Below are 16,441 nucleotides of genomic sequence, written 5' to 3'. Positions count from 1 at the left end.
TCAAGCAGAGAGAGTCAATTATCATATGATTTCACTTATTTGTGGAATATAACAAATAGCATGGAGGACAAGGGGAGATGGAGAGGAGAAGGGAGTTGGGGGAAATTGGAAGGGGAGGTGAACCATGAGAGACTATGGACTCTGAAAAACAATCTGAGGGTTTTGAAGGGGCGGGGTGGGGGTGGGAGGTTGGGGGAACCAGGTGGTGGGTATTATAGAGGGCACAGATTGCATGGAGCACTGGGTGTGGTGAAAAAATAATGAATACTGTTATGCTGAAAAGAAATTTAAAAAAAAATTAGAGTAGAGGGGTGTGGGGGGATGGGTTAACCCAGTGATGGGTATTAAGGAGGGCATGTATTGCATGGAGCACTGGGTGTTATATGCAGACAATGAACCATGGAACACTCTGAGGGTTCTGAAAGGGCACAGAGTGGGAAGTTGTGTGAGCCTGGTGGTGGGTATTATGGAGGGCACACATTGCATGGAGCACTGAGTGTGGTGCATAAACAATGAATTCTGGTACACTGAAAAGAAATTTAAAAAATAAAAATTTTTTAAAGCTAAAAAAAAGAACTAATGATGTACTGTATGGTGACTAACATAACACAATAAAATAAAAGAAAAAAGAAAAAAAATCTTTAAAAATAATTGTAAGGAAATTTAATTTAAAAAAAATAAACATCTTTAAAAGGGTGTAAAAGACTAAGATTAAGGGGTTAATCTTAGTTATATCTGAGTGAACCATATTATGTGTGTTCATTTACTTACTCAATAGATTTCCAAACCATGTGTTGGTTACTATGCTAAATTCTGTCCTCAAGAATGTTATTAAATAGAGAAGAGACAATCATCAAAATAATCTAGAAATAAATGCAACCATCATAAGTGAATAATTTTTTTTATAAAGGAGAAGTATCTGTTGCTGTAAAATGGCACAAAAGGGAGTATTCCAATGTTTTCCTATTCTATAATGTTTCTAAAAGTAAGAAAAAGGCTTACATAACTAAAAATGAATTAAAAAATTAAAAAACCAGAAAGAAAACTCTGAAAAATAGGTAAAAATGTTTTAAAGTTGCAAAACTGCCTCATAGTGCTCTAAAATTAACAAATCATTCTCAATATGTCTTTGCACCTTCTACTAAAAATTATCTCCCAGCTACTAAATTTAGAGATTCACCAAATATTAAAGCCTGTAGTAATCAATTTAAAATGGACATTTAACCACAGGTAGAATTTAGTTCATCCCAAGTGAAGGTTCATGGACGGTACACCTATCCCAAAGCATATTCTACAAGAATCCTATTAATTGAAGAAAAGCTGTGTGTTCAAATAAACTTAAAAAATACCAGGTTAAACAAAACTAAATGGTTCCTTTTCCTCAAGACTTCCCAGAGTCCTTAAAACACAGGCCCAGAATCACACCTATTCAAATTCTGAAGTCTAAAATGTTTTCAAAACTGAAGTTTCAAAAATAATTTATATGGTAGCAAAACCTGACATGAACTGTTTTGAGGTTGTTTAGTCTTCATCTCATTTAATCTGACCATTCACACATTTTTCTGTAGAAACTATGCGTTTACTTAGGCGTTACCCCCCAACTCAACAGAGAATGTTACTTACTAAACATATAAATCATAATATCTTTCTATAATCTAATGATTTCTGATACAAGAGTTTTTAAAAATGCATTGTGGACAGGGGCGCCTGGGTAGCTCAGTGGGTTAAGCCGCTGCCTTTGGCTTGGGTCATGATCTCAGGGTCCTGGGATCGAGTCCCGCATCGGGCTCTCTGCTCAGCGGGGAGCCTGCTTCCTCCTCTCTCTCTCTCTGCCTGCCTCTCTGCCTACTTGTGATCTCTCTCTCTGTCAAATAAATAAATAAATAATCTTAAAAAAAAATGCATTGGACCTGTACTAATGCACAATATGAATCTATCACAGGAGAGGAGCATTTCCACATTTTCCAAACTTGTCATCATGGAGCTCACTTTTAAAAAGAGTAGAAGAGGAAACAGAATTAGGGATTGCCCAAAACTGACTATAAAAAGTCACAATGTCTCATAACTAATAACAGAGCCTCAGAAAGACAAGTGTAGTGAAAATGATATAAAGCAAATTTTTTGTTGTTGTTATTACAATATTTTATGTAACCCTATTATACAGAAAGGAGTTTAGTATCTGATAAAGAAATAGAATGGGCATATGCTTACCCTGTACTAGTAATGGAGAAAGAAACTGTATTTGCCAGATTCAAGAAGATTAACTTTCTAAAATCTACTCTGAAGATAAAATTGGAAAATGTATATGCAAGTGCATTATTTTCTTCTATTTCATGCCTATAAGCTTTCTGTACTGAACAAAATAAACATGTTTAGAGAAGGTACATAAGTACCTGCTGAATTTACTTCTGAGTTTTTTTTCATTCAGTCATCTAAAACTGGACATGAAACTCCCACAAATTTTCTCTCTGCTCTACATATATTCTGAACTTCCATTTAAAAAAAAACATAAGCAACACTTTGTTTACAATAGAAATTCCTTTTAATCCAATGCTTCAGAGTTAATATTTTTAATTTGCTATTGGTATAGTCTATATAGGAGCTATATCAATATCTACCCCCATAAGTCATAATTACCTTTGAACACATGAATAAACACTTAGTAAAAGGTTTCAATGGTGACAATGGTATTAATAGAACAATACTGCATTCTTTGGAACTGGAAAAATAATTCCAATTTAAAACTATTATTTAAAATTTTAGAGGCTAACAATTCAAAGCGAACTTGCCAAGTCAACCAAACTAAATTTATATAGCCTAATGGGTATTATAAAAGTTAAAAGGCTTATTTCTGAAAGTTACTTTAAAAAATTATAGTTTTTCATCACCTGGGTCAACATAGACCATTTTGTAATTATCAGTTTAATAAATCATGCCTGTTCTTAAGACAGTAAATTTTATGCTTATCAATGATACATTACATACATATTTTGAAATATATTTAATTGTACTTATTTAAATAACTAAGCAACTATACCAGCTAAATAAAATTCACTACCTCATTTGCCAACTCATTATAAAACTGTCAAATCTTAATTATCTTTTTTACTGAGTAAAGACATAAGAAAATGAAATCCATAAATAATTACAATAAACCACAACTCATTTTAGTAAACAATTCAAGTTCTTCCCCAAGCAGCAACTTTTAAACTTTTTAATAAATGGAGTTCACCATCTGCTTTTATCTCACCTACTTCTTGGCATAAAATGACATAAAATGATTAAAAGGCAAACAACAGGAAAAGCAGAAACACCTGAGTAATAAAAGATCGAGGAACCAACCATTGAAGACTTTATTTATAGGATTTATTTGTTATTGTTTAAGTAAAGACTTGTAACAGAACTCGGGAGTATTTAAATTTGATATAAGACATGTGCAAATCCTCTTACAAAAATATGCTTCATATTCTATTAGTTGATGTAATTTTTTCCCTTGTATTTCACATTTTTACTGGATATAAAAATATCATATGGGGAAAAAACTGAAACCCAGAAAGATAATCTAACTTGGCTTGGTTTAAGTTGCTATGCACTTTACATGGTACTGAGAATGATATCTCCTGATATCAGTGCTTTTTCCATTACACTGTACTGCTCTTAGCCTGGGGAAAAAAAAACTTCTCATAAGTGATAGGAACCATTATTTATGGAGAAAGTGGTCCAGAGAAATGTATAAACATAATATCTAAAGGTTTTCAACTGAAAATTAAATTAAAATATACTGCACCATTATTTTTTTGTTAATATACAAAACCTCTTCTGCTCTGGGTTTTAATCACATGTAAAAATATAAAACTTAACCCCTTAAACACACACACACACATTCTCTCTCCCTCTCTCTCTCTTTTTTCATTCTGTCAATCAAAGTCTTCCATGATACCTAACTGGAAGAATAACATGAAGTATGCTTAAATGTAATCCTCACCCATTTGTGTTAGCTTACCAGATTTGTGCTTCTTGTGTTTTACTTTCTTTTTGATGATCAGTAACTTATTCTGGATCTCAGGTTTGTAAGATTTGAATGCCAGAGAATGAAGACTTTCACGTTTTCTCTGTAAGTTTTCATTTAAAACATCTTTCAATTTCTTTTTTTTCTTTTTCTTCTTTTTTGCCCTCATTTTAGTTAGTTTGATTTTTTTGTGACTCTGCTCTAACAGAATGTCCCTTACAACTTTGTGGCAGTTAATTTCTGGATGATCACTGTGACTTCCATTTACATGTATTTGGCAGGATTTTAGAGCATTTTCTTTTAATGGACTGGGTTCAGGCTTTACTCTGGAAGCTTCACCATATTTTTCTTGATTTTCTATAAACCTTATTTCACCTGGACTAAGAGGCTCTTCAAAGCCAGTAACCTCCCCTGGACTCCCTGGTTCCTCTAAATTTTCTTTGTAACAATCAGTTTTCTTAATTTCACAGGGCCTGTGAATTCTAATTTCACAGCTGGATGTCACATCCATTTCAACAGAGATGTCATGATTTTCCAAGTTCATTTTAGCAGAACCCCAAGTTGCATCAAAATTAAGTTCCTGCTCTTTCTTGAAGCCAGAGGGCAGGCCTCTACTACATCTATGTTCTCCATTACTAACATAGTCACATTTCAATTTCTCCAGCTTAATCCGAGGTACTCTTTGTATTTTAATGGGTGGAACTGGAAATTCTGGAGCCTGAAAAGGTCTCTGTTTATAAATCCGTACATCTGCACCACAGAACTGTGGAAAATGCACATAAGCATTCTCTAAATAATCATAACCAAGGATAACTTCCCTGCATTCATGAATAGGCTGTCCAAGTACAGCATCTTGAACTTCTTTTTGTGTTTCATACACAAAGTCACAGAGACCCTTAAGTAACCACACTTTTTGGTAAAAAGGCAGTTCATGAAAAGGTTTTTCTTCCAATGGATTAACTTCTCCAAGAACTTTAAAAAACTGAGGACATAACCCAAGCTTTTCAGCACAGTTATCAGGATTTTCAGTCTGCCCTATAGCAGTATACCACTGCTGTACTTTCTGTCTCAGTGCTGCCTCCCAGGTCCTATAAGGCAAAGTAGGTCTTCGATGTAAGGTAGGTCTCCGATGAGGAGGACTTAACAGAGAAGTCATTATTTTAGAAAGAAAAGCATTACACTGAGGCATCAGAAGACAACGTTCCAATTCATAAAAGACTATTTCTGGCAAATTTAAAATTTGCTGGGCTAAACAAAGAAAATGCCCAATAGCTGGAATTTCCCACATGGTCTCCATACAAGCTGGAGATGCTTGAGCTAGTAGTTTTCTTTCCCATTCTTCTATTTCCTTTTGACTAGCTTCTTCTGCTTCTTTTCTTTCCTGCTCCCGAAGCCTAAAGAAAATTTAACAAATTATATTATTGTTAAAATAGAAAATAATATAAAATAGTAAGTTTTTGGTGTCGTATTAGCCTTTAGTTAACAAGGCAACTGGCTGTTCCAGTTTTCAGCATCAGTACAAAGTGTCCCATTAGATGTATTTATTTTTCTTGAGATGACAAAATTCATATATAACTTTACCCTGGGTTTTATCACTGACATTCCTGCCACACAAAGTAAAATTCTTCAACTTACGATATATATCAACTTCAAAGTAAATGAAAATAAATGAAAAAAAATTTTAAGCGTATTTGCTAAACAAAAGCACAGTTTACTTTATAAAAGTAATGTGATGTCATATAAAAGCTATAAAGATATTTACATCCTTTGACTTCATAATACCACTCGTAGAAAGTTATTTTAAGATTGTGTTTGTGTTAATAAGTGTTAACGTTAGTCAGTGTTAACTTTTAACCATATAAGAAAAACAAAATTATAAAGAAGTCATATTATTAGAAATAGAACTACCCTACAACTGAGCAATTATACTAGTAGGTATTTATCCAAAGGAATCAAACATAGTGACTTGAAGGGGCACATGTACTCCAATGTGTATAGCAGCAATGTCCACAACAGTCAAAATATGGAAAGAGCCCAGATGTCCATCAACAGATGAACGGATAAAGAAGATGTGAGATAGATAGATGGATAGACAGATAGACAGGTGGATAGACAGATAATGAAATATTACTCAGAAATCAAAAAGAATGAAATCTTGCCATTTGCAATGACGTGGATGGAGTTAGAGGGTATTATGCTAAGTGAAGTCAGAGAAAGAAATATACCATATGATTTTACTCGTATAGAATTTAAGAAACAAAACAGATGAACACAGAGAAAGGGAAGGAAAAATAAGGTAAGATAAAAACAGAGAGGGAGGAAAGCCATAAGAAACTCTTAACTATAGGGAAAAACAGGGTTCCTAGAAGGGAGTGGGGGTAGGAGGATGGGGTAATTGGGTAATAGGCATTAAGAAGGGCACTTGAAGTAATGAGCATTGGATGATATATGCAACTGATGCATCACTAAATTCTACTTCTGAAACTAATAACACAATATGTTAATTAAATTGAATTCAAATAATATTTTTTAATTATAATAAAAACAAAAATGCATAAAGGATCTGAATTGACATTTTTCCAAAGAAAATACATGAACAATAAGCACATGAAAAACATGAAAAGAAGTTCAACATTATTATCTATTAGAGAAATGTAAATCAAAGTCACTACAAGATAGCCATTCATACCAACTAAGATGACTATAACAAGAGAGATAGCAAGTATTGTAAAAAGGTGGAGAAATTGGAAATGTCTAGTAGTTCCTCAGAAAGTTAAGCATCGAGTTACCACATGATACAGCAATTCTACCTCTAGGTACATACCCAGAAGAAATTTAAAGACATATCCCCACCAAAAACCTGTACATGAATGTTCATAGAGGCATTACTCACAATAGCCAAAAAGAAAAACACCCCAAATGTCCATCAATTGCTCAATGAAAAAATAAAATGTGGCATATCTATACAATATTATTTGGCAAAGTGCTGATATATGTTATAACATTGATATAACTTGGTACCAAGATACTAAGATACTAAGTTAAAGAAACTGTCCAGAAAAGACTACATTTGTATTATTTAATTTATATGAAATGTCCAGAAATCTAGAGAGACAGAAAGTAGGTTCATGGTTTCTTAGCACTGGAGAGTGGGGGAAATGGAGAATGACATTTTTTTTTCTTTTTTTTAAATTTGGTTTGGTTTGGCTTCGAAACTGACTCTTAATAGTTTTTCTTTTTCCAGCGATGACTGTTCTAACACTGCTTGAACAAGTCTGTGAATATACCAATAACAACTGAATTTTACACTTTAAATAGGTGACTTGTATGGTGTATCAATTATATGTCAATAATGCTGTGGAAAAATAAAAAGAAAAAGAAAGCATATAAAGTTTGAGAAGGAGAAATAACAGTAACAACAAAGGAGTGAAAACATAATAATTTACTTGTGATTTTTCAGGAAAACTGCTCCTCTAATAAAGGTGTATAAAAGTACTGAGTTATGACCAATTCCTGGGCTCTAAATAAAAACTGAGGCATGATGTCTGACACTGGCTATTTGTCTGTACTACTACATTGTAATCTGCAAAACAAATACACCACTTTGGCAATACTGGAGCTTTCTCTTTTATGGAACAAATGTACTTTTATACTTTTGGCTGAGGGATCACATTATAACTACCTTGATATTACAGATAGAACAAATTATCTGATCAAGTAGTCCTGGTTCATTTTAAATAACTAAAGCTTTCATTAGTGGTTTGACATTTATGTATATTGATTATATTTGAATAACTAATGTTAGATATTCTTCATAAAATTCCAATTTTTTTCAAATGTGCTTACAGTTTTGAACACTAAACCTTTTACTAAATGGAGGTACTGGTGGGCTGGTAGAATCTGGCTTCCTAAATATAAAGTTGGGACTGTGAAAGCCCACACAATCAGTAGAAGAGACAACAGTCCCTTCCCCTGTCCCTAACTGGGGGGCTAGAAGAAAAACTGTCTTCACAACAGAATTGGTAGATGGAAAAAAGATAAAAATCTCTACTAAGAATTTGTAATTACAAGCTGACTCTCACTTGGATTCATTGCCCACATTCACATTCTGGGTGTTTAGAAAAACATCACAAGTTTAATGTGGTCTCTCATGCCAAATTTGTTGTCTGGTACTTCAACAGAAAAAAAAAATCAAATCTTTAAGGAAATGTACCTTATGCCTAGATCTTCAAAAATTCCCACTGATACTGTGATAAAAACTAAGTTCACAAAGATTAACAAAAAGCAAGGAGAAATAAGGTACTATGAAGGACAGGGTAAAAGAAATCTGGTCCCTCAAAACTATAGGTATACAAATTACAGAACATACAAAATATAATGTTTAGTGAAAAGAAACTGAAAACATGGGTTTAAAAAAAAAGACTATAAAAAACAACAAAGCAGTTGTGAAAGATACTGAAGAGAACTTTTGATATGAAAGATACAAAAATTAAAAGAAAAGATTTACAGTTAACTCCCCAACAGCAACAATGAAGGCCAACAGACACTGGAATACAGTTAACATACCTAAAAAATAACGATCAATATAAATTTCCATTCCAAGCAAAAGTAACTTTCAAAAATGAAGAGAAAAATAAAAATATTTCAGACAAACAAAAACTCAGTATTTGTGAAGAACAGAACCCCATCTAAAGGAAATTCTAAAGGATGTCCTTCATATGGAAGGAGGGTCATCTTTGCCTGAAGATCAGAGACAGGAAGAGAGTAAAAAAGTGGTAATATATAATCTGTATAGTCATGGCATAAAATAATGCTAAAAATGTTTTGGGGGCTTTATTTTTTTTAAGATTTTATTTATTTATTTGAGAGTGAGAGAGAGCACAACCAGAGGGAGGGACAGAGGGACAGGGAAAGGGAGAAGGAGACTTCCTACTAGGCAGGTAAACAGACATGGGGCTTGATACCCAAATCCCAGGATCACAACATAAGCTGACTGCAGACTCCTAACTGATTGAGCCACCTGGGGGACTGTTTTGTGGACTTTAAAAAGAAGGTAGAATTAAAATACATTACAACAATAGGAAATAAACTGGGCAAAAACAAAGTTAAAAGTATTACAAGTTCTTTGCATTAATCAGGGAGAGGGTAAAAATGCAGACTGACTTTAGGTTTTGGTAAGTAAACAATGAATGAGGGAATTTCTATAGTAACTACTAAAATAAGACTCCATAGCATTCAGATTAGCAGAGATGGAAACACGGAAGAAAAAACAATACAATAATAAAAAATGGTGGGATGCAGCCAAAGCAGTATTTTGAGGGAAATTCACAAATGAAGAATGTATATTTAAGATGTAAAACGGAGGATCTTTAGTTCCCCTCATCCCATGGATACCAAGGCAACAATTCTGTCTAACTAACTCAAGCAACTAATGGAAAAATAACATGAAGACTGGCTGAAGAGATCTTCTATATGTAGTCAGAGAGAAGGCCACCTACTGAAAAGGGTAGGAGGGGGCAGATATGCAATCAGGAACTAAAGTCCTGGCAAAACTAACCACAAATGGGAGGGACATCACAAGCACAGATGAGTGAGGGGATCAGTCACTACACCTTGGCCCGGTGACCCACATGAAGAAAGTCTCCATAATATCTGGCTTTGAAAATCAGTAGGGCTTAACTCCAATAGCTTTAAAAATCAACAGGGTTTAACTCCAGGAGAGCAAGATGATGATAGGAAACCATGTCTGTGCGCCTAAAGAGCCAGCATGCTAAATAGCTTGGCCCATGACATAGCACAGAAGTAACATTTTGAAAAGTGCCTGGGAAGATTTATTTTTTCTCCATGTTAGCAAGCACCATTTTTCTTACCTTCTCCCAGGTAATAAAAGAGATCCTAGGTGCCCTGTAACACAATCCCCCACCTAGTAACCAGAATTAGGTGCTCTGGGTTGGGGGGTCCCCCGTGTGTGTGGTGCATGCACTGTCCAGTTGCAGCTAAGCCGTGATTGCTGTGAGTGCAGTGCAGACAGTCAGATGCAGTTAGAGAGGCAGTGCTACCACTCCTCTTTAATCCTACTAGCACCATGAGCCTTGCCTGTCATTATCCTGTAGACCCACTCCACCTAACCTGCCTACATGAGAAGGTAAACCTCCAAAACAGCTCCTGCCCTGCCATACCATCAGGCAGTCCCAGCTGGGACAGACAACATTCAAAACTGACTCCCTGGATGAGGGTGAGGGATGTGTGGAAGGGAGATACCCCACATGATAGTATATCCATAGTTTCTACAGCCAAGCCTCTTACCTGGCTGTACAATGAGCAAGCCCTGACTTTCAATATGCCTGTAGGTGGGCAGAGGTTCACTGTAGCCAGCTAGGTTGAAGGACCACTGCACTCACAGCAATCATGGCTCAGCCACAACTGGAGGGTACATACACCCCACACAAGAATACCACTGAAGAATCTAATTTTGGTAACTGGGGGCGTTGTGTTACAGGGTATCTCAGGACCTCTAAGGAGGCTACTTCTTTTTAATTTTTTTGTTTATTTATTTAATTAAGTAATCACTACACCCAACATGGGGCTCCAAGTCACAACCCCAAGATCAAAAGTTGCATGCTCTTCTAACTGAGCCAGCCAGGCACCACTACAGGAGGCTACTTCTTACAAGACCAGGAAGTGCAGCTGAGCTACTTAGTACATAGCCACAAATACAGAGATTTAAACAAAATAAGGACACAGAATATGTACCAAATCCAAGAATAAGATAAAAATCACAGAAAGACAGCAAAACAGAACAGATATAAGTAAAATGCCTAAGAAAGTTCAAAGTAATAATCATAAAGATAACTCACCAGACTTGAGAAAAAAGTGGATGAACTCTATGAGAAATTCAACCATGAGACAGAAAATATAAAGAACTAGTCAGAGAGGAACACTACAATAAGTGAAATGAAAAATACACTAGAAGAAATCAACAAGTCAGAGGATGCAGAAGAGATCAGTAACCTGGAAGATAGGATGATAGAATACAATCAAACTACACAGAAAAATAAAACAACAACAACAACAACAACAAAAAGAGCAGATTAGGGGATTTCTTTGACATCATCAAATTCACATTACAGGGATCCCAGAAGGAGAAGAGAGAAAAAAGGGGGCAGAAAAGTTTTTGAAGAAATAATAGCTGAAAACTTTCCTAATCTGGGAAAGAAACAGACTTCTAGGTCCAGGAATCAAAGAGCCCAAACAAGATGAACCTAAAGAGGTCCACACTAAAATACATATTAATTAAAATGGTAAAAATTAATGATAAAGAGAGACTCTTAATACAGCAGAAGAAAAAACAATTACACACAAGGGAAACCTCATAAGGCTATTCAAACAGAAACTTTGCATGTCAGAAGAAAGCAGTAAGATATATTCAAAGTGTTGAAAGGGAAAAACCCACAACCAAGAATGACCATCCAATATGACATCATATAGATAAAATATGGAGGGAGGAATAAAAATTTAGTACTTTTAGAATGTGCTTGAATTTAAATGACCATGAACCTAATATAGATTGATATATACATAGGATGTTATATATGAGCCCAATAGCAATCAAAAAACAAAACCTGTAATAGACAAACAAGAAAATAAAAAGAAAGAAATTCAAGCACAACACTAAAGAAAGCCATTGAAACCGTAAGGAAAGAGAAGATGAAAATAAAAATGCCACAGAGAAGAACTCAAAAACAACCAGGTAATAATTAACAAAATGGCAATAAGTAAATAACACATCAACAATTACATTAAATGTATATAGACTGAAAGCTCTAATCAAAAAACACAGGATAACTGAACAGGTGAAAAACCAAGACCTGTCTACATGACTGCCTACAAGGGATTTTCTACAGACCTAAGTGTACATACAAACTCAAAGCAAAAGGATGAAAAAGATATTCCATGTGAATGGAAGAAAAAGTAGCAATATTTATATCAGAGAAATCACACTTTAAAACAAACACCGTAGCAAGAGACAGAAAGGTATTACATAATATTAAAGATATCAATCCAACAATAGGATATAACAACTTAAATTAGTAACTAGGCACTCAACAGAGGAACACCTAAATACATAAAAGAAATATTAACAGATGTAAACAGAGAAATTGAGAGTAATACAATAATAGTGGGGGGGATTTAACATTCCACTTACATCAATGGATAGATCATCCAGACAGAAAGTCACAAAAAACCAATGGTTTTGAAAGATGCGTTAGATCAGATGAACCTAACAGATATACACAGAACATTCCATTCCAAAATAGAAGGAATTCATTTCAAGAGCATATGGAACATTCTCCAGGACAGATCAAATGTTAGCCAACTCAAAATAAATCTCAAATAAATCAAATCTCAAATAAACAATCCAAGCTTATACCTAAACAAGTCTCAATAAATTTAAGAAGACAAATCATATCAGACATCTCTTCCAACATAAAGATACAAAACTAGAAATCAATTATAAGGGGGAAAAAATGGAAAAAACACAATCACCTAAGACTAAATAATATTCTCCTAAACAACTAATGGGTCTGTGAAGAAATCAAAGAAATAAAAAAAAAAAAAAATACATGGAGGCAATTGGAAATGGAAATACAATGGTCCCAAATCTTTGGGATGAAGAAAAACCCATAATAAGGGGCGAAGTTTAACACAATACAGACGTAATTCAAGAAAAAAATCTCAAATAAACAATCCAAGCTTATACCTAAAGGAATTAGAAAAAGACAAAGACCAAAGTTAGAAGGAAGTAAAGATTAGACTGGAAATAAATGAAATGGAAACTAAAGAATAGAAAAGATCAATGAAATGAGGAACTAATTCTTTAAAAGATAAACAATACTGGTAAACCTTTAGCCAGATTTATCAAGAAAAAAAGCAGACTCAAGTAAAATCAGAAATGATAGAGAAAAAAATAACAACTGACAGGACAGAAGCTCAAAGAATTGTATGAGAATACTATGAAAAATTATGTCGACAAACTGGACAACCCAAAAGAAATAGATGAATTCCTAAAAAGAATCTTCCAAAAGTGAATCAGGAAGAAACAGAAAAATTGCACAGACTCATCACAAGTAATGAAACTCAACCTGTAATTAAAAAAACTCCCAAGAAACAAAAGTCCAAGACCCAAAGGATTCACAAATGAACTTTACCAAACATTTTTTTGGAAGGCATCAAATAGAGGCATTCTATTTTTTAAAATTTTTAAATTTTTAATTATTATGTTCAATTAGCCAACATATAGTACATCATTAATTTTTGATGTAGTATTCAATAATTCATTAGTTGTGTATAATACTCAGTGCTCATCACAACACATGCCCTACTTAATACCCACCACCCTGTTACCCCATCTCTCCCCTTTATCCCCTCTGCAACCCTCAGCTTGTTTCCTGGAGTAGTTTCTCATGGTTTGTCTCCCTCTCTGATTTCTTTCCATTTAGTTTTCCTGCCCTTCCCCTATGGCCCTCCATGCTATTCCTTATGTTCCATATATGAGTGAAACCATAACTGTCTTTCTGTTTGACTTATTTCACTTAATATAATCCCCTCCAATTCCATCCATGTCGATGCAAATGGTAAGTATTCATCCTTTCTGATGGCTGAGTATTTTCCACTGATTATATGAACCATATCTTCTTTATCCATTCAACTGGTAAAGGACATCAGAGCTCCTTCCACGGTTTCCTATTGGGGACATTGCTGCTATGAACATTGGGGTGCAGGTGCTCCTTCTTTTCACTACATCTGTATCTTTGGGGTAAAAAATACCTAGTAGTGCAATTCCTGGGCTTCAGGGTAACTCCATTTTTAATGTTCTGAGGAACCTCCATTCTGTTTTCCTGAATGGCTGTGCCAGCTTGCATTCCCATCAACACTGTAAGAGTTCCCCTTTCTCCACATCCTCTACCAAACATTTAAAGAAGTGTTAATACCCATTCTTTTCAAACTATCCCCCCAAACAGAAAAGAAATGAAAACTTAAAAATTCATTCTATGAGGACATTACCCTGATACCAAAACCAAAAACACTATAAAGACAGAAAACTATAGGCCAATATCCCTGATGAATACAGATGGGAAAATGTCAACAAAATATTAGGAAACCAAATTCATCAATAAAAAATAAAAAGGATCATTCACCACAAACAAGTGGGATTTATTTCAGGGATGTAGGGATGGTTTAATATTTGCAAATCAATTAATGTGATATACATCATATTAACAAGAAGTATAAAAACTATATAATCCTCATGATAGATGCACAAAAAAACAATTTGACAAAATATAACATCTATTCTTAATTTTTAAAAAAAACCTCTCAATGAAGGGGGATGAGGGAAAATACTCAACATAATAAAGGCCGTTTAAAAAAAAAAAGCAAAACAAAATCCCTCACATCTAACAGCATAATTAATGGTGAAAAAATGGAAAGCTTTCCCTTTAAGATCAGCAACAAGGCAAGAATGTTCACTTTCACCACTTTGATTTGATTTGATTTTGATTGCCACAGCAATCAAACAAGAGAAAAAACTAAAAGGCATCCAAATTGGAAAGGAAAAAGTAAAACTTTTACTACTTGCACATGATGTAATAATATATAGAGAAAATCCTAAAGACTCTACAACAAAACTATTAGAATAAGTGAATTCAGCCAAGTTTAAGATACAAAATTAACATACAGAAACCTGTTACATTTCTATACACTAATAATAAAACACCAAAAACAGAAATTTTAAAAAATATCCCATTTACAACTGTACCAAAAAAAACCTAGAAACAAATTTAACCAAGGAAGTAAAAGACCCATACTCTAAAAAGTATAAGAAATTGTGATAAAAGAAACTGAGACAACACAAATATAAAGATACATGACGCTCACGGATTGCAATAATTAATATTGTTAAAATGTCCACACTACACAAAGTAATCTATAGATTTAATGCCTTATCAAAAAAATACAAATAGTATTTTTCACAGAACTAAAGCAAATAATTCTAAAATTTGTATGGAACCACAAAAGGACCCAAATAAGCAAGTACTCTTGGAGAAGGAACAAAGTTGGAGGAATCATGACTCATAATTTCATGCTATACTATCAAGCTATAGTAATCAACACAATATGACACTGGCACAAAAACAGAAACACAGATCAATCGAACAAGAGGCCCAGAAATAAACCTACACTTATACAGTCAATTAATCAACAATGAAGGAGGCAAGAACATACAATGAGAAAAAGATAGTCTTTTGAATAAATAGTGTCAGTGAGAATATAAACTGCTACAACCACTGTGGAAAACAGTATGGAGGCTCCTCAGAAAATTAAAATAGAAATGTATCATGATTTAATAATTCCATTAATGGGTATTTACCCAAAGAATTTGAAAACACTAATTTGAAAAGATATGTGCACACCATTTTTGTTGTAGCATTATTTACAATAGACAACATATAAAAGGAACCGAAGTAAACACTGACAGACGGATAGGAAATGTGTGTGTGTGTGTGTGTGTGTGTGTGTGTGTATGTGTGTAAAGGAATATTTTAAGTCATAAAAAAGAATGAGATCCTGTCATTTGCAACAATATGGTAGAGCTAGAGGTTATGACCTGAGTGAAGTAAGTCTGACAGAGAAAGACAAATATCATATGATTTCACTTACATGTGGAATCAAAACCAAAACCAAAACAAAACCCCACAAACAGAAAAACACACAGAAACAGAAGGAGAACTCATAAATAAAGACAATTGATGTTTGAAAGGAGATGGGAGTGACAAGATGAAAAAGAGCTGAAAGGAATTAAGAGGTAAATCTTCCAGTTATAAAATAAATAAGTCAAAGATGAAAAGTACAGTGCAGAATAGTCAAAAATACTGTAAAAACATTACATGGTGACAAATTGTGACTAGATTTATCATAATAAATACTGAGTAATGTACAGAATTATAAAATCATTATGTCATATACCTGAAACTAATATACCACTGTAAGTTAGCAATAATCAGTATTTTTTTTTTTTTTAAAGAATGTAAGATAGCAGACTAGGGGAACTTAATTTCATCTGGTCCCAGGAAATTAGCTAGATAGTTATGAAATCATTCTGAACACCTGCAAAATCAATCAGAGATCTGGGAAAAGAACTGCTACAATTCTACAAATAGCAACCACTTTTTGAAAGGTAGGAATTGCAGAGACGTGAATCCAAGCAGCTATTCAGAAAATAAACTGCATGGGCGCCTGGGTGGCTCAGTGGGTTAAGCCGCTGCCTTCGGCTCAGGTCATGATCTCAGGGTCTTGGGATCGAGTCCCGCATCAGGTTCTCTGCTCAGCAAGGAGCCTGTTTCCTCCTCTCTCTCTCTCTGCCTGCCTCTC

At 34.3% G+C, this 16,441-nt stretch overlaps 1 protein-coding gene across 1 annotated transcript in view; it reads right to left on the bottom strand.

Annotated features, from left to right (window-relative positions):
- Nucleotides 1–16,441, bottom strand: part of KIAA2026 (KIAA2026 ortholog) — a 163,709-nt gene that overhangs the window by 94,470 nt on the left and 52,798 nt on the right. The window contains exon 3 of the mRNA XM_059410141.1: nucleotides 4,004–5,403. Within this exon, the coding sequence (XP_059266124.1) occupies nucleotides 4,004–5,403 (1,400 nt within the window). The remainder of the gene's footprint in view (nucleotides 1–4,003; nucleotides 5,404–16,441) is intronic.

This window comes from Mustela nigripes, chromosome 9 (genome assembly GCF_022355385.1).
Source record: "Mustela nigripes isolate SB6536 chromosome 9, MUSNIG.SB6536, whole genome shotgun sequence".
NCBI classification, from domain to species: domain Eukaryota; kingdom Metazoa; phylum Chordata; class Mammalia; order Carnivora; family Mustelidae; genus Mustela; species Mustela nigripes.
This window is presented reverse-complemented; position numbering and strand designations above follow the sequence as displayed.